The following is a 21,572-nucleotide window of genomic DNA, read 5'->3' as shown; positions in this document are numbered from 1 at the left end:
GACTATGTACTTACAAACATTTTTAAATAACTATTTTATTCTTGTAAATGCTTTGTAAAATTTCTCAAAGCATTTTCACATTTAGAAAATCAGATATTCACATTCAAAATTACATTCTAAAAACAGGAAATATGATTTCAAAATTAGGGCTGGGAATAGCTCAGTTGGTAGAGTGCTTGCCTCACATGAGCAAGGCCCTGGGTTTAATCCCCAGCATCACAAAAACAAAACAAAACATGATTTCAAAATTATCTGCAGCTTTGGACTTTCCCACTATGCTCCTAGGCCTACCAACATGGCTGAGGCAGCCCTCATTCTGTGACATGCTCCTGTTCTCTTTGTTAGGCCATCATGGTTCTCATAAAGCACTATAACTAAAATACCACCAACTCCCTTGCAGGCCCATCCTGAGTACAGAATGCACTGCCAAATTAAAAACTAAGAAAATAAGCATATGCTTGCATATGATGAATGCTTTTATGAAAGAAACATCTGAGTATAAAGATTTTTAACGTCTCAGGAAAAATGGGAATGATAAGAATGCTTAAATATTTAAAATTATAAGGAATTGCAAAAAAAAAAAAAATCGTCAAGACAATTAAGTACTAGAGAATCATTCAACATGTCCTTGCTCACTGCTCACACACCAGGCACTCACTGAATTCCATGGAAGAGGCAGAGAATCAGACAAGCAAACTCCACCCCATTGGAGTTTGAGACAGTCTGGGGGATAATAAGTTCCATCAGAAATTATATTCAGAGAACTGTCCCTCCAAAAAGACACAGATATGATTGACTACATGATTACCTTTCAAACTTGGGAAATTCAATAATATTTTAAAACTACACTGAAAATTTTATGAAGTTAGGTTTTTGTTTTGTTTTGTTTTGTTTTAAGTCATTAGATCATTCTCCTCCAGACTAGAGAATGGAGAGGAAGTGATATTTCACTCCACCCAGTGGAACAGTCCTCAAAGGGTTCGGTTGTATTGGTTCCAGAAGCACAGGGTGAAGCACTGATTGCTCAACCTGCGGCGATTCAAGGACTTACTAGCAAGTTAGGCCCCCAAAACATATTTTTAAAATTAATTGGTAGAACTAAACAATCAATAATTTTGCTGCATGTTTTAAAACAGAAGTCAAAAAATTTCCTGCAAAAGGCAGAACAGTAAACATTTTTATCTTTGCAGTTCATATTATTTCTGCTGCACCACTCAACTAGTTGTATTGCAGCAGCAGCCATAGACAATATGTCAACAGATGGGATGGCTTTATCACAATAAAACTGTATTTACAAAAACAGATTCCAAGCCAGTTTGTGCCTGAAGTCATAGGTTGCCTACGTCTTGTGTGTGTGTGCGCGCATGCATGTACTGGGGATTGAATCCAAGGGTACTTTCCATTGAGCTACATCCCCAATCCTTTTTCTTTTTTATTTCAAGTCAGAGTCTCACTTAGTTTGCTTAGGGTCTCACTAAATTGCCAAAGCTGGACTTGAACTTGCAATACTCCTGTCTCAGCCTCCTGAGTTGCTGGGATTACAGGCATATGCCACCATATCTGGTTCTTTAGCTTTTAAACAAATATGTTTGCCTACATAAATATAATATGACTTTACTTTTCTGTAATTAACTTTACTAAATAGTGCAAACCACACTTGAAAAATTTTAAATACATATTTTATTTTTCACAAATCTCAAGGAAAACTAAATATCATTAATTAACTGGTTTTCCCTTAAAATGCATAGTTTCCTTGTAGTGGGCAACATTGTTGATGGGCCTATTTTTCATCTAAATACCAACTAGAAAAATTGGGTTAAAAACTCTTTGTTGGGGGGCAGTACTTAGGATTGAACTCGGGAGTGTTCTACCACTGATACATCCCCAGCCCTTTTTGTTTTTCATTTTGAAAAGAGGTCTAAGTTGCTGGGCCTAGTCCTGCCTCAGCCAACTAAGTAGCTTGGATTACAGGCATGAGCCATCTTATTGGCAAAACTCATAATTTTTAAGTGAAGGAGAACTTTGAGAAATAACATTAAGGCACCGAATTAGTTGGCCCTACTCCAAGGAAAACAAAAAAATAAGCAACCTGAATTACAATAATTACTTTCCTCTGTAACAAGTAGATTACTTATATGTTCAAACAAGAGTAACAATAATCACACAATGATCAGGGATAGTCAAGTCAGGCTTTGCTCACGATCATCTGGCAGTTCTTGAAAATCATTTGCAAATATAAACATGTATGTAAAATAAATGAATACATAAATGTATATGCTGAGTCAAACCATTAAACATTAAACCATTAAAACAGTATCAAGACAAAGCTTTCAACAGAGTCTTCCAGTAAATTCATTCACAAGTTACCCCTTATTCTAAGACCATGAGACAAATGCTGTGGAGATGATTTTTTTGGAGTCAGAAATGAAACTTGGGGACATTTCTGTCCATTTCAGATTCTGAAAACTTTATCTATTTTGACTTCCATGATAAAACTATAATGACCTCTTTGGAACTTTTTTGAAAATACTGAAATTAAGGAAAAGTGCAAAAGTGCATTAGAGGAAAATGACTTTAAAATATAAATAAATGTAGGAAACAAACAACAACAACAAAAAAAAAAAAACAAAAAAAAAACAAAGAAGTCTTACCTCTGTTACAAATAAGCTCTGAGCTTCTTCCTCTGCATTTGTAGGAACTGTGGAACATATGTAGCGACCCTGCCGCCTCAGGATGGCCGTCTGTGAACAAAAGCACGAGGAAGAAACTTGGTTAAGATGGAAGGCTGGTCCTCAGGATGCAAGTGAACACCCTGCAATAGGGTACCCACACAGACCCAATCAGTCCCTCTGATTTCTACCAGCAGGTGGGTGCAGCTGCCTCTTCATGTGGCACACAACACATTCCATTTGGCATCCCAACATTCCAGAGCCAGGCAGGGAAATAGCTCCTGCTTCCTTCTGAATTGGGGCCCTGATACTCCCTTCCAGACCCTCCCTGGTCCCCTAATGCAGGGTAGAGGCTCATTTCCTAGTCCCAAACAACACACCCCCAAGTGCTTGAGACAGTTTCATTATACAGCCTTTTATTTATCTTAATTGGCTTTTTTCCATTGTGGCAAATATATATAACACAAATTTACCACTTGAAGCATTTTTTAAGTGTGCAGTTCAGTGATACTATACATTCACATGGTTGCACAATCATCACTTCTCATTTCTTAATTATTATACTCATTGTTCACTGCCTCATCCCTACTGCCTAAGAGCAAAGAACACAGATAACTTACATACATAAAGGTCCTCAGTCAATAACTGTTAAATGAACCCATGAATGCTATTGCTTCTCCTATGAACATCAGAAATGTTCTTATTTCAATGCCTTTTTTTTTTTTGGTGGTGGAGGTGGTGGTGGTGGTAGTACTGGGGATTAAATCCAGAGGCACTTAACCACTGAGTCACATCCCCAGCCCTTTTTAATTTTTTATTTGGAGATAAGGTCTCGCTAAGTTACTTAGAGTCTCACTAAGTTGTGGCTGGCTTTGAACTCACAATCCTCCTGCCTCAGCCTCCCAAGCTGCTGGGATTACCACCCCAGCTTCAGTGCTTATTTTAAATAATTAAATAACTTCAGACAGCTTCACATGTATCCAGTAACTGCACTTTTAGGTTTTGGAAACTAATGTTCTAAATTTTTTTTTTTCTCGCACAGATTGGAATTCTTTGGTATTATTAGTAGATAATGATTATAAAAACAGCATACACTGAAATATTTAACTAACAGAATCTAAGTACTAAGCTGGGCTCACAGCATCTGTCCTGCTATTTTCCTTTTTCCCTGGTTGGAGGCAGTTTTCGATGAAATCTATGATTCTCTCCCCTTTCCACGCCATGGAGAACTTCAAGGGCATGAATTTGTGTGTAACTTAATTTTATTTCCTCCCTACATTTTCTCTGTTGTACCTGCTTTGCCTATATTTATTCTTTTCGTGCACTGTGTCCATCTTTGACAAAAAGTATAAAGTCTATTTTTAGAATATGGCTTCCTTATTCTAAACAAAGGGAAGGAAGCAACTTTGTCTTCCACCAAAGTCCTCTGCAGGTGAATTATTCATTCAGTGTCTCCAGAAAGGCTTTCAACACTGTGGGTCTTGGTTTCCTCACAAATATCACTAATGGTTACCTTTATTACACACCTGTTCTCATGGAATGCCACAGAGAAAGGGACCACAGGCATGGAAAAGAGGCCCAAACTATTCAAAAAGCTGCAGAGCAAAATATTGATTATAGACTGTCAAAACTACTAAATATCAGGAATGAGATCAGTAAGGGGACTTATTTATGAAATCCTGCATACTTCAAAGGAGACATTCTATATCCCCACTTACTGTATCATATCTTGATTTATCTTTTTCAAGACTTTCAAAACTAATTATCATACTTTGAAAACATTCATGAAACGCTCATCTAAATACACCTATTAGAGTTATTTCTAGCCCATTTCTTACTGTAGCACTAGGAAAAAAGAAAATTTTTTACCAAATTTTCCCTGTGGAATTGCCAACTCTAGTAGTTGTAATTATGAGATAATTTTCTAAACACTCCCTCCTCTAAGGTGAGAAAAAAAACAGTAAGTAGTTCTTTTTGATTCTCATGTATCAAAGTGCTATCATGTTCTCACTTGAAAAAGAAAGCAATTTTAAATCATTAAAGAGACTTGAGTGTTAACAGATAAGATGGCATAAGGTTTCTCCTGTTTAACTTAGATTTACACATCAATCATAACTGATCAATTCCTAACTCCAATTTGACAAAGCAGAGTTTTCTAACCAGGTAGAGCATGCTTGCTCCCCCAGAGACTTTATCCAAATAAACTAAATTAGATGTGCTTCTTTAGTATGTATCTAGTTCAAGTGCTATTTTTTAAGTGTTTTTCTTAAACTACATAACATTAGATCTGTTTTAGATAATCTCCAAGGATAGCTGCTATTCTTCCCCACATATGCATGTTGCTCCTCATGACAAAAAGTGTTAGTTTATTTTCCCTCCCCTTGAATCTGGGCTGGCAGTGACCAATAAAACAAGACAGAAGGGACACTGGGTCAGCTCCAAACACAGCCTTCAGAAAAAGTCAGCTTCCTTCTCCTTAAAATCCAATTGCCATATAAAAAGTTCTACTATTTTGAGGCCTCCATGGTGAAAGGAAATATACGCTTTCATGTGGAAGAATCATATATACAGAGAAGAAGCCACACTCAGCTCCAGGAGGTTCCAGGCATCCCAGGTGGGAGAGTACTGTGTGAATGGAGAAGCCATCCTGGACCTCCCAGCCCCACAGACATTTAACTCCAGAAGAAGAACTACCTACCTGACCCCGAAAGAGAATTAGGAATGAAGAAGTAATAAATTATTGTCTTAAGTTACTAGGCTTTGGGATACTCAACAACAGACAGATGAGACAAGGCTATAAGAAACTAGAAACATCTCCAAATTGCAGTACTGAGGAATGCTGCCATTTTCATGAAATACTACCATAGTACGAATAGGATGGGGCCGTGAGGAGACACACTATGCTGCAATCTGAGTTTCCTTCCTTTCAACTTCTGCTTAGAGCCCTGAAAGAGGTCAAGCATATACTACAGTATCTTCCCCTCCTGAAAAACACTCTACTCATCATTTAAGGGCTCAGCATAAATATCTCTTCCTCCATGCATCCAAGCTTTTACTGGCTCTCTCCCTCCCACAAGACACTGAACTAGTGGCTGAAGACACAACATTTGATCAAATGTAGTTACTATTCTTATCTACCATGAAGTCTAACAAAAGAGAAAGATGAGAAAATAAATTATGAGTTCATGATAAGTACTACAGAAGGGTACATATATAGAAAGGGCACAGAAGCACAGGATACCATGAGAGAAGATGGTAGGAGAGTCTGATAAAACAGGGAAAAGAGGACATTAAGAAAAGGCATATGAAGGGAAAAATGCTTAAGCAAATTTTAAAGGATGAATCTAAGGTGTATTCAGAACAAAAGAAAGAGGAACTTGGAAATATGCTTTAAAAACTAAAATCAAGATATAATAAATGAGATTAACTCTACTTAAAAATCCATTAAACCCTACAACTAAAACTATACCTATGTCAAAATTTTCTAGATCTCCATTTGGCCTTAAATTAACAATAAAACCCCATCAACTTAGTCAATCAGCATAAACAACAGGCCAGCAGAAAGAACAGGGCTTACCAGTTTGGAGCAACTTCTCTAACACTACATAAAAGGAAAGCCAGGGATCCATTAAGGGCCCCAGGGGGCTGAGTACAACCGACACCAAGCAGGCAAACACTGTAGATGCCAACAGCTGCCAAGGTCTTCCCATTCACTGCTCCACTCTAAGTCCAGCCTCACCATGCCACTGTTTATAACTCATGTCCCATTTAGACTTGCCTACCAGGAGAAGATGCACAGCCAATAAAGGTATTCTGATCCTATTTTCATCCTAGTTCTCAATGCACATTAACAAAATGGTATTCTGATTTATTTTCTTGTGGGGCTGGTTGCTGTAAATCAGTTCCCCAGAGTCTGACCAACTCTGGTCATACTGATCAAATTCAGTCCACAGACTTGCAAAACTGAGATCTGCCCCTGTACCATGGTGACCTTAAAACCTCGACCCTGAGACTTCTTCGAATAGCTGATTCCATTATCCAAACTCTCCTGCAGGCATAAGCCCTCTTTCCTCTACCAGATTTCAGATTCTTTTGAGGATAGGAAGGAGATATGTTGTAACTGATCTAATTGTATCTTTGTAATAAGTACCTGATAAATGTTTCAAGAATGAATGAATAAAACAGCCAATGGAGACAGAAATAGGAACCTACCATTACTTGCATATAAGGATTTTTTTTCCTATTACAAAAAGTTCTTTGGCCCATTATAGAAATTGACAAGGGAAGACTAAGTGAATGTTCTATTTTAATTTCTCTGCAGATTTTACATGTTAAAAGTCACATTCAGAAATTCTACTTTATGCCAAACCAATTCACCTTAAATTTCTGTAGTTTTACTTCTCTGGCTTATAACAGAGTCCAAGTCAACACCAAGAGATTTATACTTAATGAGCACTAAAGCCCTTCTCAGCAATGAACTAAATTTCCTTTCTCACTGCTGTGGTATTCTGTTCTACTTTTCTTTCAGTTACAAATATATTCCACAAAATATGCATCCAAGATAATATCCAAGATACGTAAATCAGTATGAAGATGAGCATTCAAAGAATATCAGACTCATTCTTTGCCGTATTTGGGAGACTGGTTCTAGGATCCCCATCCCCAACCCCCGCATAGATAACAAAAATCCAAGGATATTCAAGTCCCTATATAAAATGGTACAGTATTTGCATATAACCTATTCGTGGTCTCCTGTATACTTTCAACCATCTCTAGATTACTTATAATACCTAATAAACTGTAAATGATTCACAAATAGTTGCAGTACTGTGCTATATAAGGAATAATGACAAGGAAATGTCTATACATGTTCAGTACAACTTTTTCTCCCAGATCTTTATGATCTGCAGTTTTTTGAACTCACAGATATGAACCTAAGGAAATGGAGAGCCAACTGTATTTATTCTACTAACAAAGCTTTCAATTTGAAAGGTGAAGGGGAAAAACATTTCATACCATGAAATGTGAAAAGCACCTAAAATTAAGCCTAAGCATAATAAGCAGATATTTTAAACAACCACTGGGATGGAAATCTCATAGTACAAAACACACACATAAAAGCCTTCCAGCTACTATAATAAATTATTTTCAGTCAGTACCACGACCGAGTTAAACACTGGTAGTCTCTGACACACAGAAATCCTTATTTACCTTGGCCAGGAATGGATAGGAGTCTTAGAAGAAGTTCCACAAAAGAGCCTGGGGCAAGTGCTCTCCAAAAGTGGCACTTAAGGATGCAAGGATGCCTGACAGCCAGGTCAATCATCCATGGAAATTTTTTATTTTAAAGGAGAGAAGTGGAAAAAGTGCAGCACGGCCCCCAGATCCAAATAGGAAGACTAAAACAACCTCATGTCTAGTTTGGAATAAAATTTCATTAAACTTCCTATGAATCATTTGAGAAGTGACACTTCAAAGAGTTTTCAATGGAGAGCCAGGAAACCCGATTCCCTGTCCGAGCTCTGCTTGTTTCAAACAGATCCTTTTACAGAAGATTTCTTTTTCTCTTGATTAAAATTATTCCCCCCAAAGATGAGGGCCTCTTTGATGACTCGGAGCTACACACAGAAAGTGTAGAATTGTAAGCTGTTTATAGAATTGTGAGCTCCCAAGGAGGCAGGGCAGAGGCCACCTAGAGAAACACACAGAGGTGCCAGACTTCTCCCAACACCGGGGCTCCTGGCAAGTCCTTGCCCCTATCAGCACCCTTTGGTCCTCACTGCTTGCTCTCCTATCCTGCTGCAACCTATTTCTTCAGATTAAACTCATTCCCCTAACTCAATTCCTGATCCCAGCAGGGTCAGATTCTGTCAACCCCACCCCAACCCCCCCAACCCTGCACATGACCTTGATCTCCCTGAGGCTGGGATACTGAGAAGTTCATGTTTCTAACCAAAAGTAATGTGAAGCGAATCATTTCATTAAACTTCCTATGGAATCATTTGAGAAATGACACTGGAAAGAGTTGTGAATGGAGAGCCAGGAAACCTGATTCCCTGTCGGAGCTCTGCCTCTCATTAGCTGTGTGAGCTAGGGGAAAGCTTGAACTTTCCACATCCCATAAAAGAGTCTTCTAGGATCTCCAGGTTTCCTTTGTGGTTGAAAAAATTCCATAGTGCTGTGAACATGGAATTCTAAGTCTCATCCCTTTCAAATGGTTTATCTAAGTGTTAGGAATTGCTTTGTTAGAAACCAAAACACAAGAGGCATCCAGAAAAAAGAGAAAAAATGAATACTGTATTTGCTTTGACTTGTATTACCCTACTTATTTTTCTTCATGGGAGGAACTGCTAGAATAAAAGGGGAAAAGATTTGCTACATAGATTTCAATAATATGAGTCTTAACAAAAGGCATGCTGTTGTAGTATTTATTTATTTTTCAACCCTCTCAGTGCACACAGCACTGGATATTTTTTGAAATCACTCTATAATGGGCATTAAACTATTAAAAACCAATGCTCTTAATTCCTGGTGGGAAGTGTGCATATCCACTGGGTATTTAAAACATCATATTTTGTGACTTTTAAATTAAAACACTGAAACAAAAAGTCCACCTTCCCCTGGGACCAGGTGAACAATAAGCTAAAAACAATAGCCTAGAGAAGTGGGTGGGCTGAAACATGAGCCAGCTGCATACATCAGTGACAAAGTACCCTCTCTCCTGTCTTCACAGTTGAAAGGAGAAGAGAGCTGGGAATGTCCTCCCTGGGACAGAAAAACAAACATCAAGGACAGCCCACAGAGGGAGTGTGGGCTCTGAAGCAAGATGTTTGGGAGGTGCTAAGCAGTCAACTCCAAGGAAAGACAGCATCACTGAGACACTGAGCCAGAAGAGCGGAATGCCCTTCTCTTCAGGAGCACAGAGCTGTTAGTGAGAGCAGGACTGTGGCCATGGAGAGCCTGAGGGGGAATTTTTAAGTGCCTGGTTTTACCTCTAAAATGTCCTAGAAAGAAAAGGGCCCAAGGCCCATAGCAACCATCTGTTAGCCAGAAGAGCCCACCAGGCCTCAGAGCCCAAATCCACCCTGTCTTGGGGCTGAGATGTGGACTTACTTTGTTGAGCACTGATCCTCCCCTCTCATAAGGCATGCCATATTTGTGTTTATTTTCATTTATTTAGTAGAACTATTCTTCAAACCTCTGAGGACTCTACACATTTGGCAGAGAAATAGTACTAGAAGGACAACATAGTACTAGAAGGAGGACAACTCTCTGGTGGACTCCCGGTAGTGGGGGAGGGGAGAGAAGTGGATACAGTCCAAGAGCAAAGCCCAGTAGATCCAGTGGGGAGTGGGCTCTTCAGGCCATTGCCTGGCTCAGCCCATCTTCTTCACTATATAATAAATCCTTGCTTGAACTTTATGTGCTCAACTGGATCAAAGGATACTAAAACCAAAATTAGGCAGATAGGCAAGGATCAGATCCAGAGAATGGAGGGATTGAAATTTAATTCCTTCAGAGCCCTTCCTCCACCTGCCCCTGCTCTAACCTGTTGCTAAGGTAACCTGTCCCAGGGACTGTTCCTCCCTTCCTGCCCAGATCACTCCACTTTGACCCTTCCAGACTGCTTTTCACCTTTTGGCCATCACACCTGAGCATCTCCTGGGCCTAGTCACATTCTCAGGAAGGAAAGAGATAAAGGGAAGAGAACAAAGGAAGAACAAAGGAGAACAAAGGAAGCCTTAGGACGTATGAAAAGGTAGAACACTCTCATTTCTTAGGATATCAGCTATGGCCCCCTTCTCCCTCTTGGGAGAAGTCTATGTGACCCCTTTTAAAATAAACCCTGCTTTATATGCTTGCCTTGGCGTGCTTCTCTAATGTTATACTTCAACATGTCAGGGAGCAGAACTCATCACATAACCAATGGCATCAATAAAATACCTTATCAATGTTTTAAAGTATCTCCAGTTTCAAACTACTCCCTATTGGATGGATGGCTCCCAAAGTATAGCTCCTTCCCTTCCTCTCTAGGCTTGAGCCAAACTCTTTGCTGAGTCACCTGTCTGCTGAGTTCTGCCCCTCTGATGTCTGCTGGAAACCCATCAGGCTGCACTGGGTCTGTACATTAAATGTTTTGTATCCACACAGTATCACAATGTACTGAAACAACTCTGGAACTTTACTGTGACTTATTGACAACACCAGTGATGGAGCCTTTCCAAATATCTGGCAGATGAATTTCTTTCAGAGCACATGACTTTTTTTTTTTTTTTTTTTTGAGAGGATTCAGTACCAAGGTAGGCTAGAAACAAAAATTCACACAGAGTGTTCCCACAATTCACCTCGCAGTTCATGTCTTGGTTATTGGCAGCTAACCCACAGCATCTATTAACATCAGACAATTCCATTTTCAGGGAAGCAGTGGCCTGAGGATTCTCAATGTTTAACTCACTAATAATTAAGAAAATTAATGAAGTATAGTAGAAGGCAAGTGTCTAGAAAAGGAATTCCATTTAAGTTTCTGGAGGAATTTAATTAAATAAAACTACCAAGAGACAAATTAAAACAGTAATACAAAGGCTGAACAGATACGGGCAGAGCAAAGTATATTTCTCATGGACTTTCTGAGCCTTATATCACCTAACAAGCTTTCTACAAACCTGCCCTTGAAGAGTGTGGGTATTTCTCACCCTAAACGCTCCTCTTTATTGGATATTGAAGGCCCCAAGTGTCCACCTTTAACTGTCTTTCTCTGTTCACTTAGCAGTGCCACCCTTCGCCTTATGTGACATACTACAATGCACTAATTCAGGGAACTCTCCTAAAAACCACAGTGTAGCACCCTAAGGGCAAGGCCACCTTCCGGCTCTCATCTCTTTGCAATTCTCAGCACAGCTGCCAGTTACCTTTCTAAAGCTTTCATTTAGGCATCAGGCCTCTCCTTACATTCTTTCCGTGACTCCTCACTGTCATCACAATAAAGTCCAAAGGCAGCATGACCTCAGATCTTTCATGACCAACTACATAGACTGTTCTGGACTCTCTGCTCTTTTCAATGATTTCTGAATCCCTAATACACTGTGACTGCAGTGCTCCTGCAGCATGCCAGCCTCAATTAGTGTACAATCTATGTTACTGAAATTACCAAAAGACATATCCTACAAGACCAGAGAATACAGCTAGTTGTTCACCTTTGCTTCTCCAACACCCAACACAACACTTAGCATAAGATAAATGCTCGCTGATTGAATGGGCAATCAGTTCAAAATGGGACTGAACTACAATCACAAAGGGTTCCAGATGAAATGGTTTTATGGTTTGGGTCTGGGTTAAGTGTATCCCTCAAAGGTTCATGCGTGGAAGCCTAGTCCTCAGTGTGGCAATGTTGGGAGATGGAAATGTCCTTCTGTCACCAGGAAGGGGTTTCCTGAGGAGGCCACAAAAGTGAGGTGGAACTCAACTCAGGACACTTGAACTCAAATCAGGATCCTTGAGCTGTTTCAGATAGGAATTTAAGGACTGGCCAAACCAAGGCGGAGATTGATTTTAACAGAAATCAAGGTGCAGAAGGTGGGTGTTGGAGAGGAAGGGACGGCTTCACCTTAGCAAGACAGAATTACATGTGTAAAAAAGCTATAGTAGAGATGTGATCTAGGAGGGAATTTTTAGTTCTCCTCTGTGTTCTTTTCTTTTTTCAGTTCTCCTTTGTGTTCTTTTCTTTTTTTTTTTTTTAATAGAGATTTGATGACAAATCTCTATTAATTTCCCTGTCAGGGGTTTGCATCATTCTACTTTGAGAATTTAAAAAGTACTACACTTGCGAGTATTGAGGGTTTCATCAAGGAGAGTGACATATGGATCGAGTAATTGAATCCTAAAAATATAAATTAAAGAAAAATCTATTTGTTGAGCAAAAGCATTCTCTGAACTGTTTTTCTTTAGGCCCAGGTCAAGAGCAAGGTTATTTACCGACTGTGGTTAAATAAGGTCTGGTAATTAATTTAATAGTGTTGTATGTGATCAAAGTATGTGGAAGATGAGTTTAAATCTGGAATTTTAAGTCATGATGTAAAAGTGAACTTTAAACCTGGACTGTGAGACACGGCCACTCTGTTTTGTCCCTTTCTACCTGCTCTATCTTCTATCCTAACTTGCTTCTTCCCCTCCTTAGATCTATGTTTTTCCAATTCTACCAATTAAAAAACTTTAATCCCTTTGATCTATTTAAGATGGGAGCTAAATGTCATTTTTTAGAAGAAAGAAGAAAAATGGTGGAAAAATAAAGAATATGACCTGACATAGAGAATACAAAAATACTGGATTCATCTAGTGCCCTTCATTCTACAAAAGAGAATAAAATCCTAGATTTCCTTCATTTGTACATGTAACATTTTATTTATTTGTGTTCTACTGTATCTAGTTATTTATACAGTCAATCTCAACTTCCTGCTTGATCTTGAAGTTTCCCAAGTATTTCATGGAACAAAAATTATGTCACATGGCGTCTGCTACAATAAAAAGGGGGGAAGGGAAGTTACCTTACCTTAGCACAGTGAGGAAAATGATGAAATGCTTTGTAAACATAAAAAAATAACAGCCTTTTACTCTGTTGTTTTAGCAGGAGTCACCACAGTTATCCCACTCCTCAGGGCAATGCCTGTGGCATTTGGTGTGAATCCCCAGCCTCCTAACTTGACATGGTCAGTCACATCACCTAGAGCTGTGTGCCAGGGGGCACCGAGACACAGGTACCCACATACCCTCCCTGATAGGCTCCCCTGCCTGTAAAGAGCATGAGTTTCCAGATGGAAATCCTTAGGTCAGTGAGCAAGATGTAGTCCCCGCCCGGGGTGCTAGGTTTGCTGAACCTCACTAGATGGCAGGGCTCACTGCCAGATTCCCCTCTTGTCCTATGTGGCTACCGCCCTCATTTAGAAAGGAGGGCCCAGATTAAAAGTTAATTATAGTTCCTCAATGCATTTTTGCAGTTGCTGATCTGGACTCTGATACAAAAGTTGCTTTCCAGAAGCAATTTTCAACTTCATCCAACATTTGTTTCTTAAATTGAGGAAAATAATGCTGAACTGGCACAGTTCCAATTTTGCTGAGCAAAGCAAGATGTTTAACAAATAATTAAGGGGCTGGGGTTGTGGCTCAGTGGTAGAGTGTTTGTCTAGCATGTGTGAGGTACTGGGTTTGAACCTCAGCACCACATATAAATAAATGAATAAAATAAAAAAGTTCAGCAACAACTAAAAAAAAATTTTTTAAAAAAGAAAGAATTAATATAAATAATTAAATCAAACAGTCAAGGCAACAGTGATTAGAAATGTTCCTAAATTACTCTTTTTCTGGCGTCCATACAACCTTCATTCCCATTCCCAACATCCCCACAGGCCTTGGTACTCTACTGCTGAGCCACCTTGCCCCTGTCTGGTTTCCTGGTTCTTATCCTATCTTTCTCTCTGCACCTCCCGCCCATCTTCTTAAGTGAGGGGGCACCCCAAGCTTCAATCCCCATGGAATACTGTCTCATATTTCCATGAATGAACCAGATCTTCTCCTTTAACCCTGACCTCTCTCTCAGGCTACACTTCTGCATTTCCAACCTCTTAAAGGGATGTACCATTGAACTCTCAAACTGACAAACTTAGGATAGATTCCTACGGGACTTGATTTATGTCATGACATTGCACTTGATTTTAAGTCTCCTGCTTATTATTAATGGTAATACATGCCTTTATGTTCTCTCCTAAGTTTTGAGCAACATGAAAACAGGGACTCTGTCTTATATTCATGGTCTCAGCAACATATAAATCTGCACAAGTACAATTATTAATATAAATTAAATAATAGATTTTTCAACTTAGCTGATCAGTGCTATCTGAAAAGTAAATTTTACTTTTGAAGGCATATTTAACAATTAAAAAAATCAGTCACTTTTCTGTAAGGCATAATTTTCTGTAAGGCATTATAGAATTAAAATTCTTATCTCCTGAAAGTCTGACCAACATCAATTCAGTAATATTATTTATCTGGATTTTTCAGGTATTTCCAATCCTGGACATAAACTATAATCTCAGAAACCACAATGTTCACAGAAAACTACATTGTTGGCTACTACATTCCAACTGACAGAAATTTTGGGGAATTTATAAAAAGAGCACTTTTCAATAGAAAACCAAAAACAAAGTATTGAGAGATTTTTTTTTTTTGGCAGCATATATAAAAAAGCAAGGCAAAACACCATAAAAAAATATTTTCTTTTCAAAAGGACAGATGGGAAATGAGATCAGGGACTTCCAGGCCTTTGTAAGTAGTGGGGCTTGGCTTCCTCTCCAGGTCAGTGGTTTGTAGATCATTATCAGTCCCATGTAAGTAGAATAGGAAAAGAACCAGAGGAAAAATAAAAATCAGGATGTTATTGAAGGGCAAATGGACTAACCACATTTTTCTATACAATGCTGAGAACCCTCTAGGATTCTCTTGCATCTAAACATTTCCAGAAGGGAAAATTTCTAGGACTGTCAATTAGTAACAGTCATTGCTCTGTATTCCCATCTTTCATTTTAAATTCTCTTCCTAAGATGGCTACTGATAATACATCATGAATGTCAGTAGGAAATGCACCTGAGCAACCTTTCCTGGTTCTGACATTGCACGGTTCCAGGGATGTGAGTTCACCCCCATCCCAGAAACCCTATACCTTCATGCTCTTTTTTTAAAACTTCATGGCAAAACACATCAAACATAAAATTTACCATTTTTAAGTACACAGTTCAGTGCTGTTAAGCATATTCTTCTTGTTGTACAATCTTTTTTTTTATTCAGCATTGATTCTTTTTTTAAAATTATGTTTTATATCTTCATTTATTTATTTTTATGTGGTGCTGAGGCTCAAACCCAGTGCCTCACACATGCCAGGCAAGCACTCAACCACTGAGCTACAGCCCCAGCTCTTCTTGTACAATTTTTACCACTATCAGTCCACAAAACTCCATCTTCCCAAAGACAATCTATGGACTCATCAGTGTCTCATGCCCTTGTCCCTGCACACTGGCAACCACTGTTATGTTCCTGTGATGACTCTAAGTAGCTCCTGGAGTAGGGTCTTAAACTGTTTGTCCTTTGGTGGCTGGCTTATTTCTCCTAGCATAATGTCCTCAAGGTTTATCTACAATGAAACATAACAGGATTTCCTTTCCTTTTAAGGCTGAATGATATTTCACTGCATGTAAACACCATATTTTGTTTATCCATTCATCCAAGGATGGATACATGAGTTGCTTCTACCTTTCGGTTATTGTGACTACCACGGGGTCATGGTGTAAAGTATCTCTGTGTCCTTGCTTTTGAGTCTTTTGGAAGTATATTCGGAAGCGAAATATAACTTGCTGTTTTTATCCTTTCATACAAACACTATTATGGTTTGGATCTTTAATGTCCCCTGAAAAGCTTATGTATTAGGCAATTCAAGAATATTCAGGAGGGGCTGGGGATGTGGCTCAAGCGGTGGCGCGCTCGCCTCGCATGCGTGCGGCCCGGGTTCGATCCTCAGCACCACATACCAACAAAGATGTTGTGTCCGCCGAGAACTAAAAAATAAATATTAAAAATTCTCTCTCTCACTCTTTCTCCTCTCTCACTCTCTCTTAAAAAAAAAAAAGAATATTCAGGAGCTGGGGATGTGGCTCAAGCGGTAGCGTGCTTGCCTGGCATGCACGGGGCACTGGGTTCGATTCTCAACATCACATAAAAATAAAAAATAAAAATACTGTGTCCACCTAAAACTAAAAAAATAAATAAATAAAAATAAATATTAAAAAAAAGAACACGTTCTTCTCAGCAGCACATGGATCCTACTCAAAGATAGACCATATATTATGCCATAAGGCAACTCTTAGTAAATATAAAGGCGTGGAGATAATACCTTGCACCATATCAGATCATAATGGAGTGAAATTAGAAATCAATGATAAAAGAAGGAAGGAAAAATCCTATATCACATGGAAAATGAACAATATGTTACTGAATGATCAATGGGTTACAGAAGACATAAAGGAGGAGATAAAAAAATTCTTAAAGACAAATGATAATACAGACACAACATACCAGAATCTATGGGACACAATGAAAGCAGTTTTAAGAGGGAAATTCATTTCTTGGAGTTCTTTCCTCAAAAGAAGAAAAAACCAACAAATAAATGAACTCACACTACACCTCAAAAACCTAGAAAAGGAAGAGCAAAACAACAGCAAATGTAGTAGAAGACAAGAAATAATTAAAACTAGAGCAGAAATCAACGAAATTGAAACAAAAAAAAACCATTGAAAAAATTGATAAAACTAAAAGTTGGCTCTTTGAAAAAATAAATAAGATAGACAGGCCCTTAGCCATGCTAACGAAGAGAAGAAGAGAGAGAACTCAAATTACTAACATACGGGATGAAAAAGGCAATATCACAACAGACACTACAGAAATACAGAAGATAATTAGAAAGTATTTTGAAACCCTATATTCCAATAAAATAGAAGATAGTGAAGATATCGATAAATTTCTTAAGTCATATGATCTGCCCAGATTGAGACAGGAAGACACACACAATTTGAACAGACCAATAACAAAGGAAGAAATAGAAGAAGCCATCGAAAGACTACCAACCAAGAAAAGCCCTGGACCGGATGGGTATACAGCAGAGTTCTACAAAACCTTCAAAGAAGAATTAATACCAATACTTTTCAAGCTATTTCAAGAAATAGAAAAAGAAGGAGCTCTTCCAAATTCATTCTATGAGGCCAACATCACTCTGATCCCGAAACCAGACAAAGACACTTCAAAGAAAGAAAACTACAGACCAATATCTCTAATGAACTTGGATGCAAAAATTCTCAATAAAATTCTGGCAAATCGAATACAAAAGCATATCAAAAAACTTGTGCACCATGATCAAGTAGGATTCATCCCTGGGATGCAAGGCTGGTTCAATATACGGAAATCAAAAAATGCTATTCACCACATCAATAGACTTAAAGACAAGAACCATATGATCATCTCGATAGATGCAGAAAAAGCATTTGACAAAGTACAGCATCCCTTTATGTTCAAAACACTAGAAAAACTAGGGATAACAGGAACTTACCTCAACATTGTAAAAGCTATATATGCTAAACCTCAGGCTAGCATCATCCTAAACGGAGAAAAACTGAAGGCATTCCCTCTAAAATCTAGAACAAAACAGGGATGCCCTCTATCACCACTTCTATTCAATTTAGTTCTCAAAGTACTAGCCAGAGAAATTAGACAGACAAAAGAAATTAAAGGCACAAAAATAGGAAAAGAAGAAATTAAATTATTGCTATTTGCGGATGACATGATAATATATTTAACAGACCCAAAAGGGTCTACAAAGAAGCTGCTAGAGTTAATAAATGAATTCAGCAAAGTGGCAGGTTATAAAATCAACACGCATAAATCAAAGGCATTCCTGTATATCAGCAACAAAACCTCTGAAATGGAAATAAGGAAAACCACTCCATTCACAATATCCTCAAAGAAAATAAGATACTTGGGAATCAACCTAACAAAAGAGGTGAAAGATTTATACAATGAAAACTACAGAACCCTAAAGAGAGAGAGAGAAGAAGATCTCAGAAGATGGAAAAATGTACCCTGTTCATGGATAGGCAGAACTAACATCATCAAAATGGCGATATTACCCAAAGTTCTCTACAAGTTTAATGTGATGCCAATCAAAATCCCAACGGCATTTCTTGTAGAAATAGATAAAGCAATCATGAAATTCATATGGAAAAACAAAAGACCCAGAATAGCAAAAGCAATTCTAAGCAGGAAGTGTGAATCTGGAGGTATAGCGATACCAGAGTTCAAACTGTACTACAAAGCAATAGTAACAAAAACAGCATGGTACTGGTACCAAAACAGGCAGGTGGACCAATGGTACAGAATAGAGGACACAGAGACTAATCCACAAAGTTACAACTATCTTATATTTGATAAAGGGGCTAAAAACATGCAATGGAGGAAGGATAGCATCTTCAACAAATGGTGCTGGGAAAATTCTGTAACTGCTTAACTATTCAGGTTCCTTGGCCCTGGGAGAAAGGATGAAACTAAATCAACTCTATGTGGGAGGTTTTTGTTTCTGTTTTGGGTTTCCTAGGTAATTTTATCTCAAGCCTGCAAATAAAACTTTGCATTCTTGGTAGCAAAATTCAAAAAGTTTTGCTAATTAGCTAATACCATGAAGAACACATATTCGTATGCTCAGAGAACTCAAGATAACCTTTTGATTCCTCAAAGAATGCTACAGGAAAAATTTGTCAATAGAGAGTATAACTTGTAATCACTGGATTTTGCTTTGCATTTGTTGACAACTCCCAGGCAAAAAGCGTCATTCTAGAGTGCCCTTTTATTTGCCCTTCAGCTGTGTAGCCCTATTCATGAAATTAAATTTTCAAAGCATGGTATTTTTTGGCATGTTCTGAACCCATTTACCAATGGAACACATTTTGGCAGCAACATCACACAAATGGTTGATTTAATTCCTATGGTATTCCTTTTTTTTTTTTTTCCAGGAATGAACTAAATAACAGTCATTTTTAAGTGTGTGTATCTTTAGCAAGTTAGAAAGAGAAAACATTTGTGAACATTCTCACGTTTGTTGTAAGTTTGAGTCTCTTAAATTTAGTAGAGAAAAAAAAAAAAAAAAACTTCAGAGCCAGGCACAGTGGTACACGCCTGTAATCCAAGCAGCTCAGGAGGCTGAGACAGGAGAATTATGAGTTCAAAGCCAGCCTCAGCAAAAAGTGAGTCACTACAGAACTCAGTGACATCCTTTGTCTAAATAAAATACAAAATAGGGCTGGGGATGTGGCTCAGGGTTGAGTGCCCCAGAGTTCAATCTCTGGTACCACCTCCCCCCCAAAAAAAAACACTTCAGGATTATAATTTAACAATTGTCATTAAATGGAAGGTTCTACAGACAATTCACTATGAAAACACTGGTTATGTTGAAGTGATGAAGTGAGTTATAAGAGTAAGATTATGTTCTGGGAATGGCATTGCAAAGAAGGTTGGGGGAGGTTTTTAATGTCAATTATTTCTATAGTTCCCTGTTTCACTTATTTATTTTTATATATGGAAAGCATTTTTAAAACTAAATAAAAAAGAATGAAGTTTGAAAGATAAGGCAATTTAGTTCATAAAGACAAGGTTTGCATGGTAACAGCACCAGGTAAAGAAGCATCCGGGTGGGCTGAGGCTTAGCTCAGTGGCAGAGTGCTTGCCTAGAATGTGTGAGGCACTGGGTTTGATCCTTAGCACCATATACAAATAAAATAAAGGCATTCCATCCATCTACAACTACAAAAAAAAAAAAAAATTAAACAAGAAGAAGAATCCTCCTCCTCCTCCTCTTCCTCCAGGTAAGAATATGGAGGTAGAGAAGAAGGAAGTACCAAAACCAGGTCCCAGAAGAGGAAGTCCAGTAACTAGAACCTCTGAACAGTTTGAGGAGGCTCTGTGTTGCTGGGTACCTAACACCATGGGGTTTGCTGGAGGAAGGCTTGTTATCCTTGCCCCTAAGCTGCCTCAAAGCTTTCAGTGGGTCACTCTGCACAGGCCACAGGCAGAAGACTTTACACATGAACCCAGATGGCAACTCACAGCAGGAGCCGCCAAGTCCTCCACATTTCCTCCCAGGAACAGCACCCATATTACACAGAGTACAGACTTCATGACATTCCTGCTAGCCCCAAGTCCTTCTCTGGGAGCCCATACACAGTTCAGGGATTCTCAGGGCAAGCTCCCTAAGTGTCACCCTAAAAGGAAAAGTGACATAAATCTCCAGTGTACTTGAGATTTTGACTGATGCACTTGGTCAAAAATCTGAATCTAAAACAATCTCATAAGACTTGAGAGAGACTTGTGCCCACTAAATCAACCCAGAGTCTTAACACTTTTATTCAAGATCATACAGGATACACTCCTTTTTGCATATTATGAATATATATGCAAAAATATAATCACTCAAAATATGACTATATGAAGGAAGTATATAATAACTTTTCTCTCGAATAACATCTTTTCACCTTTTAAAAACCACTAATTAACTAACCAAAGAATAAATCAAGAGATGGAAAAGTTTGTAAAGATCAGTACATGATTCTGCTGACAGAAACCCAAGTCTTACCTGAAAGTCATCATAAGGGAAGAGTAGCATCTCCCTCAAACAGTCGTTCAGGATCTGAGTTTTCTTCTGGACAATGACATTTTCATAATCAAGTGGCTCAATTAGCTTTGGCTTGGCCTGAAAGACAAAAAATAAATCAAATAAACATTTTATAGATAAACTCAATTTCTCAAGATTAAAAATCTTTATACATTATACACCATATGTTTTCCAACTTTTCTTCAATTTACGTATTAGTTTTGCTATTGGAAGAAACAAATAAGAGAAAAGTTGTTTTCAAAGGGAAAACAAGACCCCTTACATTGTAATTGTACCCTGTCTTTAAGAATGACACTTATTCAGTTACTTAAGCACAAAGGAGGTTTGCATTCTGCAAGACTTCCAATTATTTCTTGGGTCACCAATGGCTAGACTGGTCCCCTTCCAAGTCTTCAGGTCTGCCAGAGCTGCCCTGATTAGGGAAACCAGCCAAGGCCTGCCAATGAAGGCTCATCCCTCCTGGCAAAAAACCTAAATATGGCCACAAGATTATTTCATGCAAAGCTCCATGGAACCCTGAGTCTCCAAATATCCCTACTGAAGGATCTCTATACTTACATATATAATGCCTGAACACAGAAAAATATGAGCTTGATCAAAACCAGGCAAGCATATACCCAGGGCTTGTGGGTAAACCCTAAGGGACATGA

The 21,572-nt window shown here is 38.5% G+C and overlaps 1 protein-coding gene across 20 annotated transcripts in view; it reads right to left on the bottom strand.

Annotated features, from left to right (window-relative positions):
• DOCK9 (dedicator of cytokinesis 9) overlaps positions 1-21,572 on the bottom strand; it is a 285,485-nt gene that overhangs the window by 139,131 nt on the left and 124,782 nt on the right. For all 20 annotated transcript variants that reach the window (XR_014021587.1, XR_014021588.1, XM_081290940.1 and 17 more), the window contains exons 2-3: positions 20,884-21,000; positions 2,652-2,741 (exon numbers count right to left, since the gene is read on the bottom strand). Coding sequence is in view for 18 of the 20 variants with exons in the window: in XM_081290940.1 (XP_081147066.1) it covers positions 2,652-2,741; positions 20,884-21,000 (207 nt within the window). In the remaining 2 variants the exon portion in view is untranslated. The remainder of the gene's footprint in view (positions 1-2,651; positions 2,742-20,883; positions 21,001-21,572) is intronic.

Source organism: Spermophilus citellus, assembly GCF_964194105.1.
Source record: "Spermophilus citellus genome assembly, chromosome: 1".
Lineage (NCBI taxonomy): Eukaryota > Metazoa > Chordata > Mammalia > Rodentia > Sciuridae > Spermophilus > Spermophilus citellus.
This window is presented reverse-complemented; position numbering and strand designations above follow the sequence as displayed.